This window comes from Delphinapterus leucas, chromosome 7 (assembly GCF_059928025.1).
Source record: "Delphinapterus leucas isolate spDelLeu-1000000601 "Yukka" chromosome 7, BTC_Dleu_Yukka2, whole genome shotgun sequence".
Classification (NCBI taxonomy): Eukaryota; Metazoa; Chordata; class Mammalia; order Artiodactyla; family Monodontidae; genus Delphinapterus; species Delphinapterus leucas.
In genome coordinates this window covers 52,299,768-52,314,306 of record NC_143135.1, presented here as the reverse complement: position 1 = coordinate 52,314,306, position 14,539 = coordinate 52,299,768, and the positions used below count along the sequence as shown (strand labels likewise).

General features: G+C 42.3%; 1 protein-coding gene across 1 annotated transcript in view; it reads left to right on the top strand.

Annotated features, from left to right (window-relative positions):
• The first annotated feature begins 3,280 nt into the window (after positions 1-3,280).
• The window catches only part of XRRA1 (X-ray radiation resistance associated 1), a 95,863-nt gene continuing 84,604 nt past the window's right edge, over positions 3,281-14,539 (top strand). Inside the window, exons 1-2 of the mRNA XM_089915308.1 lie at positions 3,281-4,751; positions 7,576-7,578. Coding sequence (XP_089771434.1) covers positions 4,658-4,751; positions 7,576-7,578 — 97 coding nt within the window. The 5' untranslated portion in view covers positions 3,281-4,657. The remainder of the gene's footprint in view (positions 4,752-7,575; positions 7,579-14,539) is intronic.

Sequence of the window (14,539 nt, the reverse complement as noted above, 5' to 3'; positions counted from 1 at the left end):
TTGTTACCACCTGGGGTCCTTGGACTCTTTAATCAATAGAAATTGGTAAGAGGCCAGGCGGGGAATTCAGGCAAGGCTTTATTGGGACGCGTCCTGCAGCAGGAGGGAGCAAAACAAGAAACAGGTGGGGGTGGAGGGGTGGCGGGTGAGCTGGTCCCTTAAATGGTGTGAGGGTGGGGGGATGGGTGGGTGAGGTGGGAGCGGGGGCTTAGGTGGTCTTCCCACCCCCTTGGTGGTGCTGTGTGCAGGGGTCATGGGCAGTACCCTGCTTTTGCTCCTAACACCTCAGAAGTAGCAGTTGGCTTCTGGCCTTTTTGTGTCTTACTGTTAATAATTTGCCCCAGCTGTGCATGCATGCAGTTACTTTTAGTCCCTTCGAGTTTCTTTGTATTTTGTTGTTCAAGGAGTTGTTTGTCCAGGTGCAAGCACTCTAGTAAAGGGTCACAGGTCTCAACCTATCTCACCTTTGCCGCCCTGCCTTTACAGTTTTAGGATGTAATAATATTCCAGATTTTTATTAATTCTTTTTTTTACACAAATATTTATTGAGCACCAACATTGCTTGGAACTGCACTAAGAGATACTAGGGGATCAGAAAAGGCCTGTTCCCTACTTTCATGGAACTCCTACTCTAATGACTTAGAGTTATCACATAATAGGACTTAATAATGATCTACTACACTGCATCATTTTTTTTAACTCCCCATGAATTCCTCATATAAGTGTCCGAATGATTGAACAAACAGTACTTACTATGGAGTGGTCACTGTTCTTGGCACTGGGCACATACCCCTGAATAACAGACAAAACACCCGTCTTGATAAAGCTAACACCCACATGACCATAATTATTACTAAAAACTATTAGATGCAGTTTCTTCAGCTCTGTGAAGCAATCCAGTCAGATGCCCCTGTAGCTTTTTATCTTTTATAACTTATGTTTCAAGACCCAGCTCTAATGTCACCTGCCCTGTGAAACTTCCTTGATCCTTCTTCCTTCTTTGCAGACAGAATGAAGAACTCCATAGTATTGTGTTCATGGTTCCACTTAGTTCAGTAAGCACTCAATTGAGACTCTTCAATGGACCGGACCCTGTTTGAGGCGCTGGGGATAAAGATATAGGTAGGACCCAGGCCTGGCCTTAGAGAGGCTCACTGAGGTTAGGGTGTAAGGAGTGGGGAACAGACAGGTAAGCAGGCCATTATAATACAGTGTGGCACGGTGCCTTCATTAAGAGGTGGGCTGAGGTGGTAACACAGATGAGGGTCAACCTGAGGAGGGAGATATACAGGAAGTTCTTCTGTATGCGTCAGGCAAAGAAGAGGGGCAGAAGTGTGATAGACTGAAAGAATGGAAAAAGCAAATGTATGCAGATGAGAAGCATTATTCTGTGTGTGTGTGTGTGTGTGTCTTACCTTTCAACTTTGTCTTTGCTGGTTTTATCATGCATAAGTTTATTTTGTGTAAATGGTCATATAAATGATCCTTTCCTTTCTAATTTGTGATTTGCACTTCCTATTAAGCACTCTAGCCCCACCCCATTGTCATAAAATTATTCTCTTGTTCCACCCCCTTGTCTGTGTCTCTGTCTCTATTTCTTTTCTATCTGTTTCTGGGATCTTTAGTCCTGTAGTATTTTTCTAGGCCCCAGGTGAGACACATTTTGGATCAAAGGGTCACAGTAGGATATAATTAATGAGAAAATTCAAGAGCTCTAAATGGCAAACTAAGAAGGAGTGCAATATCTATTTTACAGGTGAAGAAACAAAAAAAAAAGGAAGTCAAGAGGTCTTTCCCAAGATCAAAGATCAAGTAAGTACTATGCAGATCAGAACCAAGGTCCCCATATTCTGTAAGTTACTGGAGTTTTCTCCAGCAGTCGCCTTCTCTAACATTTTCCAGGCAGCTATATACTCATTCATTCATTCATTCATTCACCCATCTAGCAGATAGGTGTGATTGGTCACAAGAGGGATTTCCTGAAAGACAGATTGACTGGATGACCGTCTTCCCCATCCAACCATCCATCCATCCCTTCATCTTCCCAGCACATTTTTAATGTGTTCTAGGCTCTATGCTAGGCTCTGGGATTGTATAGGTCACTAGGTATTATAGGCCCCATAGCAGGTGGGAAGTTGGTAAAGGGAGAAAACAATTATAATAAAATGATAAGTGTTATACTAGGAGAAGTATGGAGTATCGTGGAAGCACATAGAAAGGGCCCCCAACCCTTTTCAGAGTGGTCAGGGATCAGGAAATTCACAGTGCCCTGTGTTGAACCAAAGGAGATGTCAAGATCACTCATTTATTCCACAGGTACTTATGGAATCTATTATGTGCCAGGTGTTAGGTACTGGGAGTAAAGAGATGAACACCATAGATGCTGTCCTTCTCCTGGAGGGGCTCAAAGTCTAGTCAGGGAGATTAGAAATATGTATAAAACCCCTTGGGCTCTGGGAGTACCATTGTACCCTTCATTTGGCTCACATATGTTTATTGGGTGTTTCCTATGAACTTTCCAAGAGTGGAAGAATGACAGTGAATTGGACATGTTTCCAGACTTGGAGGTTCAGAGGCCTTTGAAACAGCCCCCTCATGATTGTTAGTAATCTTATGAGGTAGAAAGGGGTCTGGCCATGAAAGACTTACAGAAGAAAAACTCCAGAGTTTAGCTAAAACAGCAATTATGTCCCTCTGGTAGGTTCAGTGAGGACTTTATGGAAGGGATGGCATCTGGACTGGGTCTAGAAAGAAGCTTATTTTTTCTATTACCTCATTTAATTCTCACAACAATTCCCTGAGGCACAGGTTTTAATCCTCATTTTATATGTGAGAAATCTGAGGCCCAAAGAGGTAAAGTGATTTGCAGAAGGTCACTCCACTTAGTAGTAGAAACTAGTCTCAAATTTAAGTCTCTTGTCTCTAAAATTGTTGCCGCCTCCTACTGCACCCCTCTACTTTTCATATTTGTCACTTCCAGGAAACATTTTCTCAGGACACCTGATCCCAGCTCTCCACTCTGCTCCTTCTTTGTACTGAATCTCTTCCCAGACCCTCCATCTCAGGGTTCCGCATTCTTGCCAGGGTCTCCCTTCCCCTGGCCGGGTTCCCAGACCTCTGCTACCCCAAATTATCTGAAGCTATCCCAAAGCAGATTAGGGAATGACTGGATCCTTTTAAAGAAAAATCTCAATCTCTAAGAGCTTAAGGTTCAAAAAATTTAGATCTTTGATAAGAGATTGTTTTCCTAAAGGAAGTGGCATTTGAGCTGAATCTTTTTTTTTTTTTTTTGCGGTACGCGGGCCTCTCACCGTTGTTGCCTCTCCCGTTGCGGAGCACAGTCTCCGGACGCGCAGGCTCAGCGGCCATGGCTCACGGGCCTAGCCGCTCCGTGGCATGTGGGATCTTCCCGGACCGGGGCACGAACCCATGTCCCCTGCATCAGCAGGCGGACTCTCAACCACTGTGCCACCAGGGAAGCCCTGAGCTGAATCTTAAAGCATGAGATCTGCCAGATGAGCAAGGTGGATAGACCTATTTTAGGCCAAAGGAACACTAAGAACAAAGGCATGGAAGACCGAATGTGTTTGGGGGAATAGAAAATGATTCTGTGAGCCTCTTGGGTGGAGTGACTGGAGCTGGAAAGTTAGGACATAGGTCTCCAGGGGCCTTCAAGACCAGGCTCAAGCTTGCTCAGTGGGAATCCAGTCAGAAGACTGTTGCAGTGTTCTAGGTGGGAGACGATGAAAGATTAAATGAAAGAGGTGAGTGTACTTCTGAGCTGGAATTTTCGTGACTCCTGACCAATGGAATCCCATTTCACCAGGCATTATATTTGTCAGACCTCTCTAAAGCACAGCTTGGGTCATGGCTCTCCCCAACTTAGATATCATCCACGTCTCTCCGTTACCTACAGTGTGGAGCCTGGGCTCCTAGCCTGGCACTGAAGGCCTTCAGAAGCAGGCACCATCCTTCCCATTCAGCCTTATTGTCCAAGACTCCCAAACACACCTTCTTCCCCTTCCTGGGTTAGGTTCTTTCTTTACTGTGCCAGATGTACCCACCACCGTGCCCTTAATCCTGTGGCCCTTTCTGTTAATGCTTATCCTTCTCTCTATCAGAAAACTCAGTTCATCTCTCAAACCCAATTTATCCAGTTCACATCTCATTATTTGCACATCATCTTGCCTAAAGTATGAGAGCCCTCTTCCCTGAACTCAAAACAAAGAACATAGCTAGTGAACACTTAATATGTACCAGGCACTACCTTTCCAAGTTGATCTTCTCCTTTGTCTATTAAGGTAGACATTTTACAGGCAAGGAAACTGAGGCTTAGAGGGGTAGAGAATTTTCCCAGTCAACGAGTCAGGCAAGAGCCAAGATTCAAACCAGGTCTGTCTGAGCCCAAAAGTGATGCTTTTTCTACTGTTTCACTGAGCTACGGTTGATTTGAACCGAAAAACCCAGGGCCTATCTCCCTTGTTATCTAAAGGGCCGGCCCATTTCTGAAGCAGGACAGTGGGCCTCTAGGGCCTCGGAGTTAGGGTGTGTGTTAGGGTTGGTCCTGGTGAGTTCACAGACTGTGTTGGGGTGAGAGAGCAGCCCTGTCCCTTCTCACTCCTTACTTTCTTGCTTTCCTTGCTTGGCTCTCAGGGACATGGCCTCCTCAGGAGTCTACAAACTGGATGATGGGAAGCCTTATCTGAGCAACTGCTTTCCGGCCAAAAATCTGCTTCGGATGCCAGAGGAAGGTCAGGTGACTTCTCGGATCAGTACGTTTGCCTCACACCCGGCTCCTGCTTCAGAATGTCCCTGACACCCATTTCTTCCCTTCAACCCCTTCCCTGCTGTTCCCTGCCCCTACACAATCCCTTCCCTTCCAATCCATCTCCCCCCAGCAGTCTCAGGGAGCCTTATTTTTTTTAAATTTTATTTATTTATTAGAATTCTTTTATTTTTATACAGTTTTTTTCAGGTTACTTTCCATTTAGAGATATTGGCTATATTCTCCGTGTTGTACAATACATCCTTGAGCCTAACTTACACCCAGCAGTTGGTACCTCCGACTCTCTCACACCTATATTGCCCCTTCACCACCACCCCCCACCCACTGGTCACCACTAGTTTGTTCTCCGTATCTGTGGGTCTGCTTCTTTTATGTTATATTCACTAGTTTGTTGTATTTTTTAAATTCCACATAGAAGCAATATCATGCAGTACTTATCTTTCTCTGTCTGAGTTATTTCACTTAGCATAATACCCTCCAAGCCCATCCATGTTGTTGCAAATGGCAAAATTTCATTCTTTTTTATGGCTGAGTAGTATTCTGTTGTATATATGTACCACATCTTCTTTATCCATTCCTCTGTTGATGGACACTTAAGCTTGTTTCCATGTCTTGGCTATTGTAAGTAATGCTGCTATGAACATTGGGGTGCATGTATGTTTTTGAATTAGTGACTTTGTTTTTTTTGGATATATACCCAGGAGTGGAATTGCTGGGTCATATGGTAGTTATGTTTTTAGTTTTTTGAGGAACCTCCACAGTGTTTTCCACAGTGGCTGCAGCAATTTACATTCCCACCAACAGTGCACGAGGGTTCTCAGGGAACCTTCTAAAGTGCACATCTAACCATAGTGTTCCCTTCTGTTTAGTGACTTCTCACTGCTAGTTCCTTTACCTTCTGCTCTAACCCCCCTTATCCTTTTTTACAACCCCTTTCCTTGATTTATGCCCTGTTCCATAGTGTTTATAATATTTTCACATAGCTTTTTAACATTCGCCCAGAACGTTCCAGCCCTCATCCCAGTTATCCAAACTCCTCCCATCCTGCAAGGCCCAGCCCTTCTCCCACTTCTTCCAGTAAGCCGTATCCAGCTACTCCATCCCTCAGTGCCCATCCTCTCTTGAAAGCCGTCTTCCTTTCTGTGTTTCTTACTTGATGCGTAATTATAGTCTGCCCAGCTCCTAAATAAAATGGCTTAAACTTGACTCTGCTAAGTAGTTTTTCAAACATTTATCTAGTTAAAGACTCCCCTGGGGCAGGGACTCCTCCTATGCTGAGCAGAGTCCTGCAGATGGAACGCTGCCGAGAAGTGTGGGTTCACTGGATTGGATTTGCTGCTTTGAAAGGGTAGAGCAAGGGAGAAGTACCCCTAGCTTACCCTAGATGAAATGACGTGCTGGTCGCTCTGTACATGGAATAGTAGAAGAACCTTCTCCTCCAGCCTGTGCTCCCCACTTCTCTTGAGTGATTTCATTTTTCACACAGAGACCTTCTTTGGCCACCTATCTGTTGAAAACCCTCCCATGGAGCTCTCAGTATGCACTCATGATTTCACATCCACACCCCCTCACACACACATAAATGGACAGATAGAGAAATAAATATAGCCATATGTATCTGCATGTGTTGGTATATGTACCTGTATTTCCTGGCCCACTGAGGGCAATGATACCTCAGTCGCAAAGACCATGCCTGCTGCCTAGATGTTGATTTCTAAATACCATTCTCCAGTAAACAAAGCCAGGGCTCCTAAGACAAAAACCTGTTTCTAGGGCTGAGGCAAGAAAAATACATATTGAGCCTGGAACACTGTGTGGTGCCAGAAAATAAAGCAGTGCTCAGAAAAATGATGGGGGCAGTTTGAAAGGACATAGGTGCCAAATTGAAGGAGCACCCAGTGGCCAAAGCTGGAACAATATGAGCGGCAAAATAAATAAAGGTAGAATTGGGTTGGAATCCGTAGAATAAGTAAATAGTCATGATCCCATGCTGATACAATTAAATTAAGAATACATAAATAAGTGGGGGAGAAGGAAGAGTCCTTCCTTACAATAGAATTACAGTTAATAAATGTAGAAGGAATTAAGGAAATAGAAAATTACTTTTTTGGGGGAAAATCACTATTAAAACATCACAATAATAACTTTTACAGGCAAGAAACTTCTATGGATACTGTATCAGTCAGGGTACTTCAGAGAAATAGAATCAATAAGATGTGTGTATGTACGTCCGTGTGTGTGTGTGTGTGTGTGTGTATATGTATCTCCTACAAGTTTTGTTTTCATATACATATATGTGTTTATATATATGGACCAACACACATATATAAATTATATATTTTTAAGGAATTGGTTTATGAAATGTGGAGGCTGGCAAGTCTGAAATCTATAGGACAGGCAAGCTGAAAACTCAGAGAAGAGCTGATGCTTCAGTCTTCAGGCAAAATTTCGTATTTCTTTGGGAAGCCTGTATTTGCACTTTTTTTATTAACATCTTTATTGGGGTATAATTACTTTACAATGGTGTGTTAGTTTCTGCTTTATAACAAAGTGAATCAGTTATACATATGTTCCCATATCTCTTCCCTCTTGCGTCTCCCTCCCTCCCACCCTCCCTATCCCACCCCTCCAGGCGGTCACAAAGCACCGAGCTGATCTCCCTGTGCTATGTGGCTGCTTCCCACTAGCTATCTACCTTACGTTTGGTAGTGTATATATATACATGCCTCTTTCTCGTTTTCTCACAGCTCACCCTTCCCACTCCCCATATCCTCAAGTCCGTTCTCTAGCAGGTCTGTGTCTTTATTCCTGTCTTACCCCTAGGTTCTTCATGACATTTTTTTTCCTTAAATTCCATATATATGTGTTAGCATACGGTATTTGGCTTTCTCTTTCTGACTTACTTCACTCCGTATGACAGACTCTAGGTCTATCCACCTCATTACAAATAGCTCAATTTCGTTTCTTTTTATAATATTCCATTGTATATATGTGCCACATCTTCTTTATCCATTCATCCAATGATGGGCACTTAGGTTGTTTCCATCTCTGGGCTATTGTAAATAGAGCTGCAGTGAACATTTTGGTACATGACTCTTTTTGAATTATGGTTTTCTCAGGGTATATGCCCAGTAGTGGGATTGCTGGGTCATATGGTAGTTCTATTTGTAGTTTTTTAAGGAACCTCCATACTGTTCTCCATAGTGGCGGTACCAATTCACATTCCCACCAGCAGTGCAAGAGTGTTCCCTTTTCTCCACACCCTCTCCAGATTTATTGTTTCTAGATTTTTTGATGATGGCCATTCTGACTGGTGTGAGATGATATCTCATTGTAGTTTTGATTTGCATTTCTCTAATGATTAATGATGTTGAGCATTCTTTCATATGTTTGTTGGCAGTCTGTATATCTTCTTTGGAGAAATGTCTATTTAGGTCTTCTGCCCATTTTTGGATTGGGTTGTTTGTTTTTTTGTTATTGAGCTGCATGAGCTGCTTGTAAATTTTGGAAATTAATCCTTTGTCAGTTGCTTCATTTGCAAATATTTTCTCCCATTCTGAGGGTTGTCTTTTGGTCTTGTTTATGGTTTCCTTTGCTGTGCAAAAGCTTTGAAGTTTCATTAGGTCCCATTTGTTTATTTTTGTTTTTATTTCCATTTCTCTAGAAGGTGGGTCAAAAAGGATCTTGCTGTGATTTATGTCATAGAGTGTTCTGCCTATGTTTTCCTCTAAGAGTTTGATAGTTTCTGGCCTTACATTTAGGTCTTTCATCCATTTTGAGCTTATTTTTGTGTATGGTGTTAGGGAGTGATCTAATCTCATACTTTTACCTGTACCTGTCCAGTTTTCCCAGCACCACTTATTGAAGAGGCTGTCCTGTCTCCACTGTACATTCCTGCCTCCTTTATCAAAGATAAGGTGACTATATGTGCGTGGGTTTATCTCTGGGCTTTCTATCCTGTTCCATAGATCTATCTTTCTGTTTTTGTGCCAGTACCATACTGTCTTGATACTGTAGCTTTGTAGTATAGTCTGAAGTCAGGGAGCCTGATTCCTCCAGCTCTGTTTTTCGTTCTCAAGATTGCTTTGGCTATTCGGGGGTCTTTTGTGTTTCCATACAAATTGTGAAAGCTTTTGTTCTAGTTCTGTGAAAAATGCCAGTGGTAGTTTGATAGGGATTGCATTGAATCTGTAGATTGCTTTGGGTAGTAGAGTCATTTTCACAATGTTGATTCTTCCAGTCCAAGAACATGGTATATCTCTCCATCTATCTGTATCATCTTTAATTTCTTTCATCAGTGTCTTATAATTTTTTGCATACAGGTCTTTTGTCTCCTTAGGTAGGTTTATTCCTAGATATTTTATTCTTTTTGTTGCAATGGTAAATGGGAGTGTTTTCTTGATTTCAGTTTCAGATTTTTCATCATTAGTGTATAGGAATGCAAGAGATTTCTGTGCATTAATTTTGTATCCTGCAACTTTACCAAATTCATTGATTAGCTTTAGTAGTTTTCTGGTAGCATCTTTAGGATTCTCTATGTATAGTATGTCATCTGCAAACAGTGACAGCTTTACTTCTTCTTTTCCGATTTGGATTCGTTTTATTTCCTTTTCTTCTCTGATTGCTGTGGCTAAAACTTCCAAAACTATGTTGAATAAGAGTGGTGAGAGTGGGCAACCTTGTCTTGTTCCTGATCTTAGTGGGAATGCTTTCAGTTTTTCACCATTGAGGATGATGTTGGCTGTGGGTTTGTCATATATGGCCTTTATTATGTTGAGGAAAGTTCCCTCTATGCCTACTTTCTGCAGGGTTTTTATCATAAATGGGTTTTGAATTTTGTCAAAAGCTTTCTCTGCATCTATTGAGATGACCATATGGTTTTTCTCCTTCAATTTGTTAATATGGTATATCACGTTGATTGATTTGCGTATATTGAAGAATCCTTGCATTCCTGGAATAAACCCCACTTGATCATGGTGTATGATCTGTTTAATGTGCTGTTGGATTCTGTTTGCTAGTATTTTGTTGAGGATTTTTGCATCTATGTTCATCAGTGATATTGGCCTGTAGTTTTCTTTCTTTGTGACATCCTTGTCTGGTTTTGGTATCAAGGTGATGGTGGCCTCTTAGAATGAATTTGGGAGTGTTCTTCCCTCTGCTATATTTTGGAAGAGTTTGAGAAGGATAGGTGTTAGCTCTTCTCTAAACGTTTGATAGAATTTACCTGTGAAGCCATCTGGTCCTGGGTTTATGTTTGTTGGAAGATTTTTAATCACAGTTTCAATTTCAGTGCTTGTGATTGGTCTGTTCATATTTTCTATTTCTTCCTGATTCAGTCTTGGCAGTTTGTGCATTTCTAAGAATTTGTCTTTTTCTTCCAGGTTGTCCATTTTATTGGCATAGAGTTGCTTGTAGTAATCTCTCATGATCTTTTGTATTTCTGCAGTGTCAGTTGTTACTTCTCCTTTTTCATTTCTAATTCTATTGATGTGAGTCTTCTCCCTTTTTTTCTTGATGAGTCTGGCTAATGGTTTTTCAATTTTGTTTATCTTATCAAAGCACCAGCTTTTAGTTTTATTGACCTTTGCTATCGTTTCCTTCATTTCTTTTTCATTTATTTCTGATCTGATTTTTATGATTTCTTTCCTTCTGCTAACTTTGGGGTTTTTTTGTTCTTCTTTCTCTAATTGCTTTAGGTGCAAGGTTAGGTTGTTTATTCAAGATGTTTCCTGTTTCTTAAGGTGGGCTTGTATTGCTATAAACTTCCCTCTTAGAACTGCTTTTTCTGTATCCCATAGGTTTTGGGTCGTCGTTTCTCCATTGTCATTTGTTTCTAGGTATTTTTTTATTTCCTCTTTGTTTCCTTCAGTGATCACTTCGTTATTAAGTAGTGTATTGTTTAGCCTCCATGTGTTTGTAGTTTTTACAGATCTTTTCCTGTAATTGATATCTAGTCTCATAGCGTTGTGGTTGTAAAAGATACTTGATACAATTTCAATTTTCTTAAATTTACCAAGGCTTGTTTTGTGACCCAAGATATGATCTATCCTGGAGAATGTTCCATGAGCACTTGATAAAAATGTGTATTCTGTTGTTTTTGGATGGAATGTCCTATAAATATCAATTAAGTCCATCCTGTTTAATATATCATTTAAAGCTTGTGTTTCCTTATTTATTTTCATTTTGGATGATCTGTCCATTGGTGAAAATGGGGTGTTAAAGTCCCCTACTATGAATGTGTTACTGTTGATTTCCCCTTTTATGGCTGTTAGTACTTGCCTTATGAATTGAGGTGCTCCTATGTTGGGTGCATAAATATTTACAATTGTTATATCTTCTTCTTGGGTTGATCCCTTGATCATTATGTAGTGTCCTTCTTTGTCTCTTGTAATAGTCTTTATTTTAAAGTCTATTTTGTCTGATATGAGAATTGCTACTCCAGCTTTCTTTTGGTTTCCGTTTGCATGAAGTATCTTTTTCCATTCCCTCACTTTCAGTCTGTATGTGTCTCTAGGTCTGAAGTGGGTCTCTTGTAGACAGCATATATATGGGTCTTGTTTTTGTATCCATTCAGCCAATCTGTGTCTTTTGGTGGGAGCATTTAGTTCATTTACATTTAAGGTAATTATCGATATGTATGTTCCTATTCCCATTTTCTTAATTGTTTTGGGTTCGTTATTGTAGGTCTTTTCCTTCTCTTGTGTTTCTTGCCTAGAGAAGTTCCTTTAGCAGTTGTTGTAGAGCTGGTTTGGTGGTGCTGAACTCTCTCAGCTTTTGCTTGTCTGTAAAGGTTTTAATTTCTCCATCAAATCTGAATGAGATCCTTGCTGGGTAGAGTAATCTTGGTTGCAGGTTTTTCTCCTTCATCACTTTAAATATGTCCTGCCAGTCCCTTCTGGCTTGCAGAGTTTCTGCTGAAAGATCAACTGTTAACCTTATGGGGATTCCTTTGTGTGTTATTTGTTGTTTTTCCCTTGCTGCTTTTAATATGTTTTCTTTGTATTTAATTTTTTACAGTTTGATTAATATGTGTCTTGGCGTATTTCTCCTTGGATTTATCCTGTATGGGACTCTCTGTGCTTCCTGGACTTGATTAACTATTTCCTTTCCCATATTAGGGAAGTTTTCAACTATAATCTCTTCAAATATTTTCTCAGTCCCTTTCTTTTTCTCTTCTTCTTCTGGAACCCCTATAATTCGAATGTTGATGCATTTAATGTTGTCCCAGAGGTCTCTGAGACTGTCCTCAGTTCTTTTCATTCTTTTTTCTTTATTCTGCTCTGCAGTAGTTATTTTCACTATTTTATCTTCCAGGTCACTTATCCATTCTTCTACCTCAGTTATTCTACTATTGGTCCCATCTAGAGTATTTTTCATTTCATTTATTGTGTTGTTCATCATTGTTTGTTTCATCTTTAGTTTTTCTAGGTCCTTGTTAAATGTTTCTTGCATTTTGTCTATTCTATTTCCAAGATTTTGGATCATCTTTACTATCATTATTGTGAATTCTTTTTCAGGTAGAGTGCCTATTTCCTCTTCATTTGTTAGGTCTGGTGGGTTTTTACCTTGCTCCTTCATGTGCTGTGTGTTTTCCTGTCTTCTCGTTTTGCTTATCTTACTGTGTTTGGGGTCTCCTCTTTGCAGGCTGCAGGTTCGTAGTTCCCGTTGTTTTTGGTGTCTGTCCCCAGTGGCTAAGGTTGGTTCAGTGGGTTGTGTAGGCTTCCTGGTGGAGGGGACTAGTGCCTGTGTTCTGGTGGATGAGGCTCGATCTTGTCTTTCTGGTGGGCAGGTCCACGTCTGATGGTGTGTTTTGGGGTGTCTGTGGACTTACTATGATTTTAGGCAGCCTCTCTGCTAATGGGTGGGGTTGTGTTCCTGTTTTGCTAGTTGTTTGGCATAGGGTGTCCAGCACTGTAGCTTGCTGGTCGTTGAGTGAAGCTGGTTGCTGGTGTTGAGATGGAGATCTCTGGGAGATTTTCGCCATTTGATATTATGTGGAGCTGGGAGGTCTCTTGTGGACCAGTGTCCTGAAGTTGGCTCTCCCACCTCACAGGCACAGCACTGACTCCTGGCTGCAGCACCAAGAGCCTTTCATCCACACAGCTCAGAATAAAAGGGAGAAAAAGTAGAGAGCAAGAATTAGTAGAAGTAGGAAGAAAGAAAGGAAGGAAGGAAGGGAGGGAGGGAGGAAGGAAGGAAGGAAGGAAGAAAGAAAAGGAAAGAAAGGAGGGAGGGACGGTGGGACAAAGGAAGGAGAGAAGGAAGGAAAAAAGAAAGAAAGAAAGAAGATAAAGTAAAATAAAATGAAGTAAAATATAATAAAGTTATTAAATTAAAAAGCAATTATTAAGAAAAAATTTAAAAAAAAATGGACGGATAGAACCTTAGGACAAATGGTGGAAGCAAAGCTATACAGACAAAATCTCACACAGAAGCATACACATACACACTCCCAAAAAGAGGAAAAGGGGAAAAAATCATAAATCTTGCTCTCAAAGTCCACCTCCTCAATTTGGGATGATTCCTTGTCTAAAGGAGGGAAGGAAGGAAGGAAGGAAGGAAAGAAAGAAGGTAAAATAAAATAAAGTTGTTAAAATTAATTATTAAGAAAAATTTTTTTAAAAAAATGTACGGGTAGAACCCTAGGACAAATGGTGGAAGCAAAGCTATACAGACAAAATCTCACACAGAAGCATACACATACACACTCCCAAAAGGAGAAAAGGGGAAAAAATCTTAAGTCTTGCTCTCGAAGTCCACCTCCTCAATTTGGGATGATTCGTTGTCTATTCATGTAGTCCATAGATTCAGGGTACATCAAGCTGATTGTGGAGCTTTAATCCGCTGCTTCTGAGGCTGCTGGGAGAGATTTCCCTTTCTCTTCTTTGTTCTCACAGCTCCCAGGGGCTCAGCTTTGGATTTGGCCCCGCCTCTGCGTGTAGGTCGCCAGAGGGCGTCTGTTTTTCGCTCAGACAGGACGGGGTTAAAGGAGCCGTTGATTCGGGGGCTCGGGCTCACTCAGGCCCAGGGGAGGGAGGGGCACGGAGTGCGGGGCGAGCCTGCGGCGGCAGAGGCCCGCATGATGTTGCAACAGCCTGAGGCTCGCCATGCGTTCTTCTGGGGAAGTTGTCCCTGGATCCCGGGAACCTGGCAGTGGCGGGCTGCACAGGCTCCCCGGAAGTGAGGTGTGGATAGTGACGTGTGCTCGCACACAGGCTTCTTGGTGGCAGCGCCAGCAGCCTTAGTGTCTCCTGCCCGTCTCTGCGCTGCTCGCGCCCGTCTCTGGAGCTCCTTTAAGCAGCGCTCTTAATCCCCTCTCCTCGCGCACCAGGAAACAAAGAGGGAAGAAAAAGTCTCTTGCCTCTTCGGCACCTCCAGACCTTTTCCTGGACTCCCTCCCGGCTAGCCGTGGTGCACTAACCCCTTCAGGCTGTGTTCACGCCGCCAACCCCAGTCCTTTCCCTGCGCTCCGACCGAAGCCCGAGCCTCAGCTCACAGCCCCGCCCACCCCGGCGGGTGAGCAGGCACCGATCCTCTGCGCGGGAATCTCCCTCCTTTGCCCTCCGCACCCCTGTTGCTGCGCTCTCTTCCGCGGCTCGGCTCCGAAGCTCCCCCCCTCCGCCACCCGCAGTCTCCGCCCGCGAAGGGGCTTCCTAGTGTGTGGAAACCTTTCCTCCTTAACAGCTCCCTCCCACTGGTGCAGGTCCCGTCCCTATTCTTTTGTCTCTTTTTTCTTTTTTTCTTTTGCCCTAC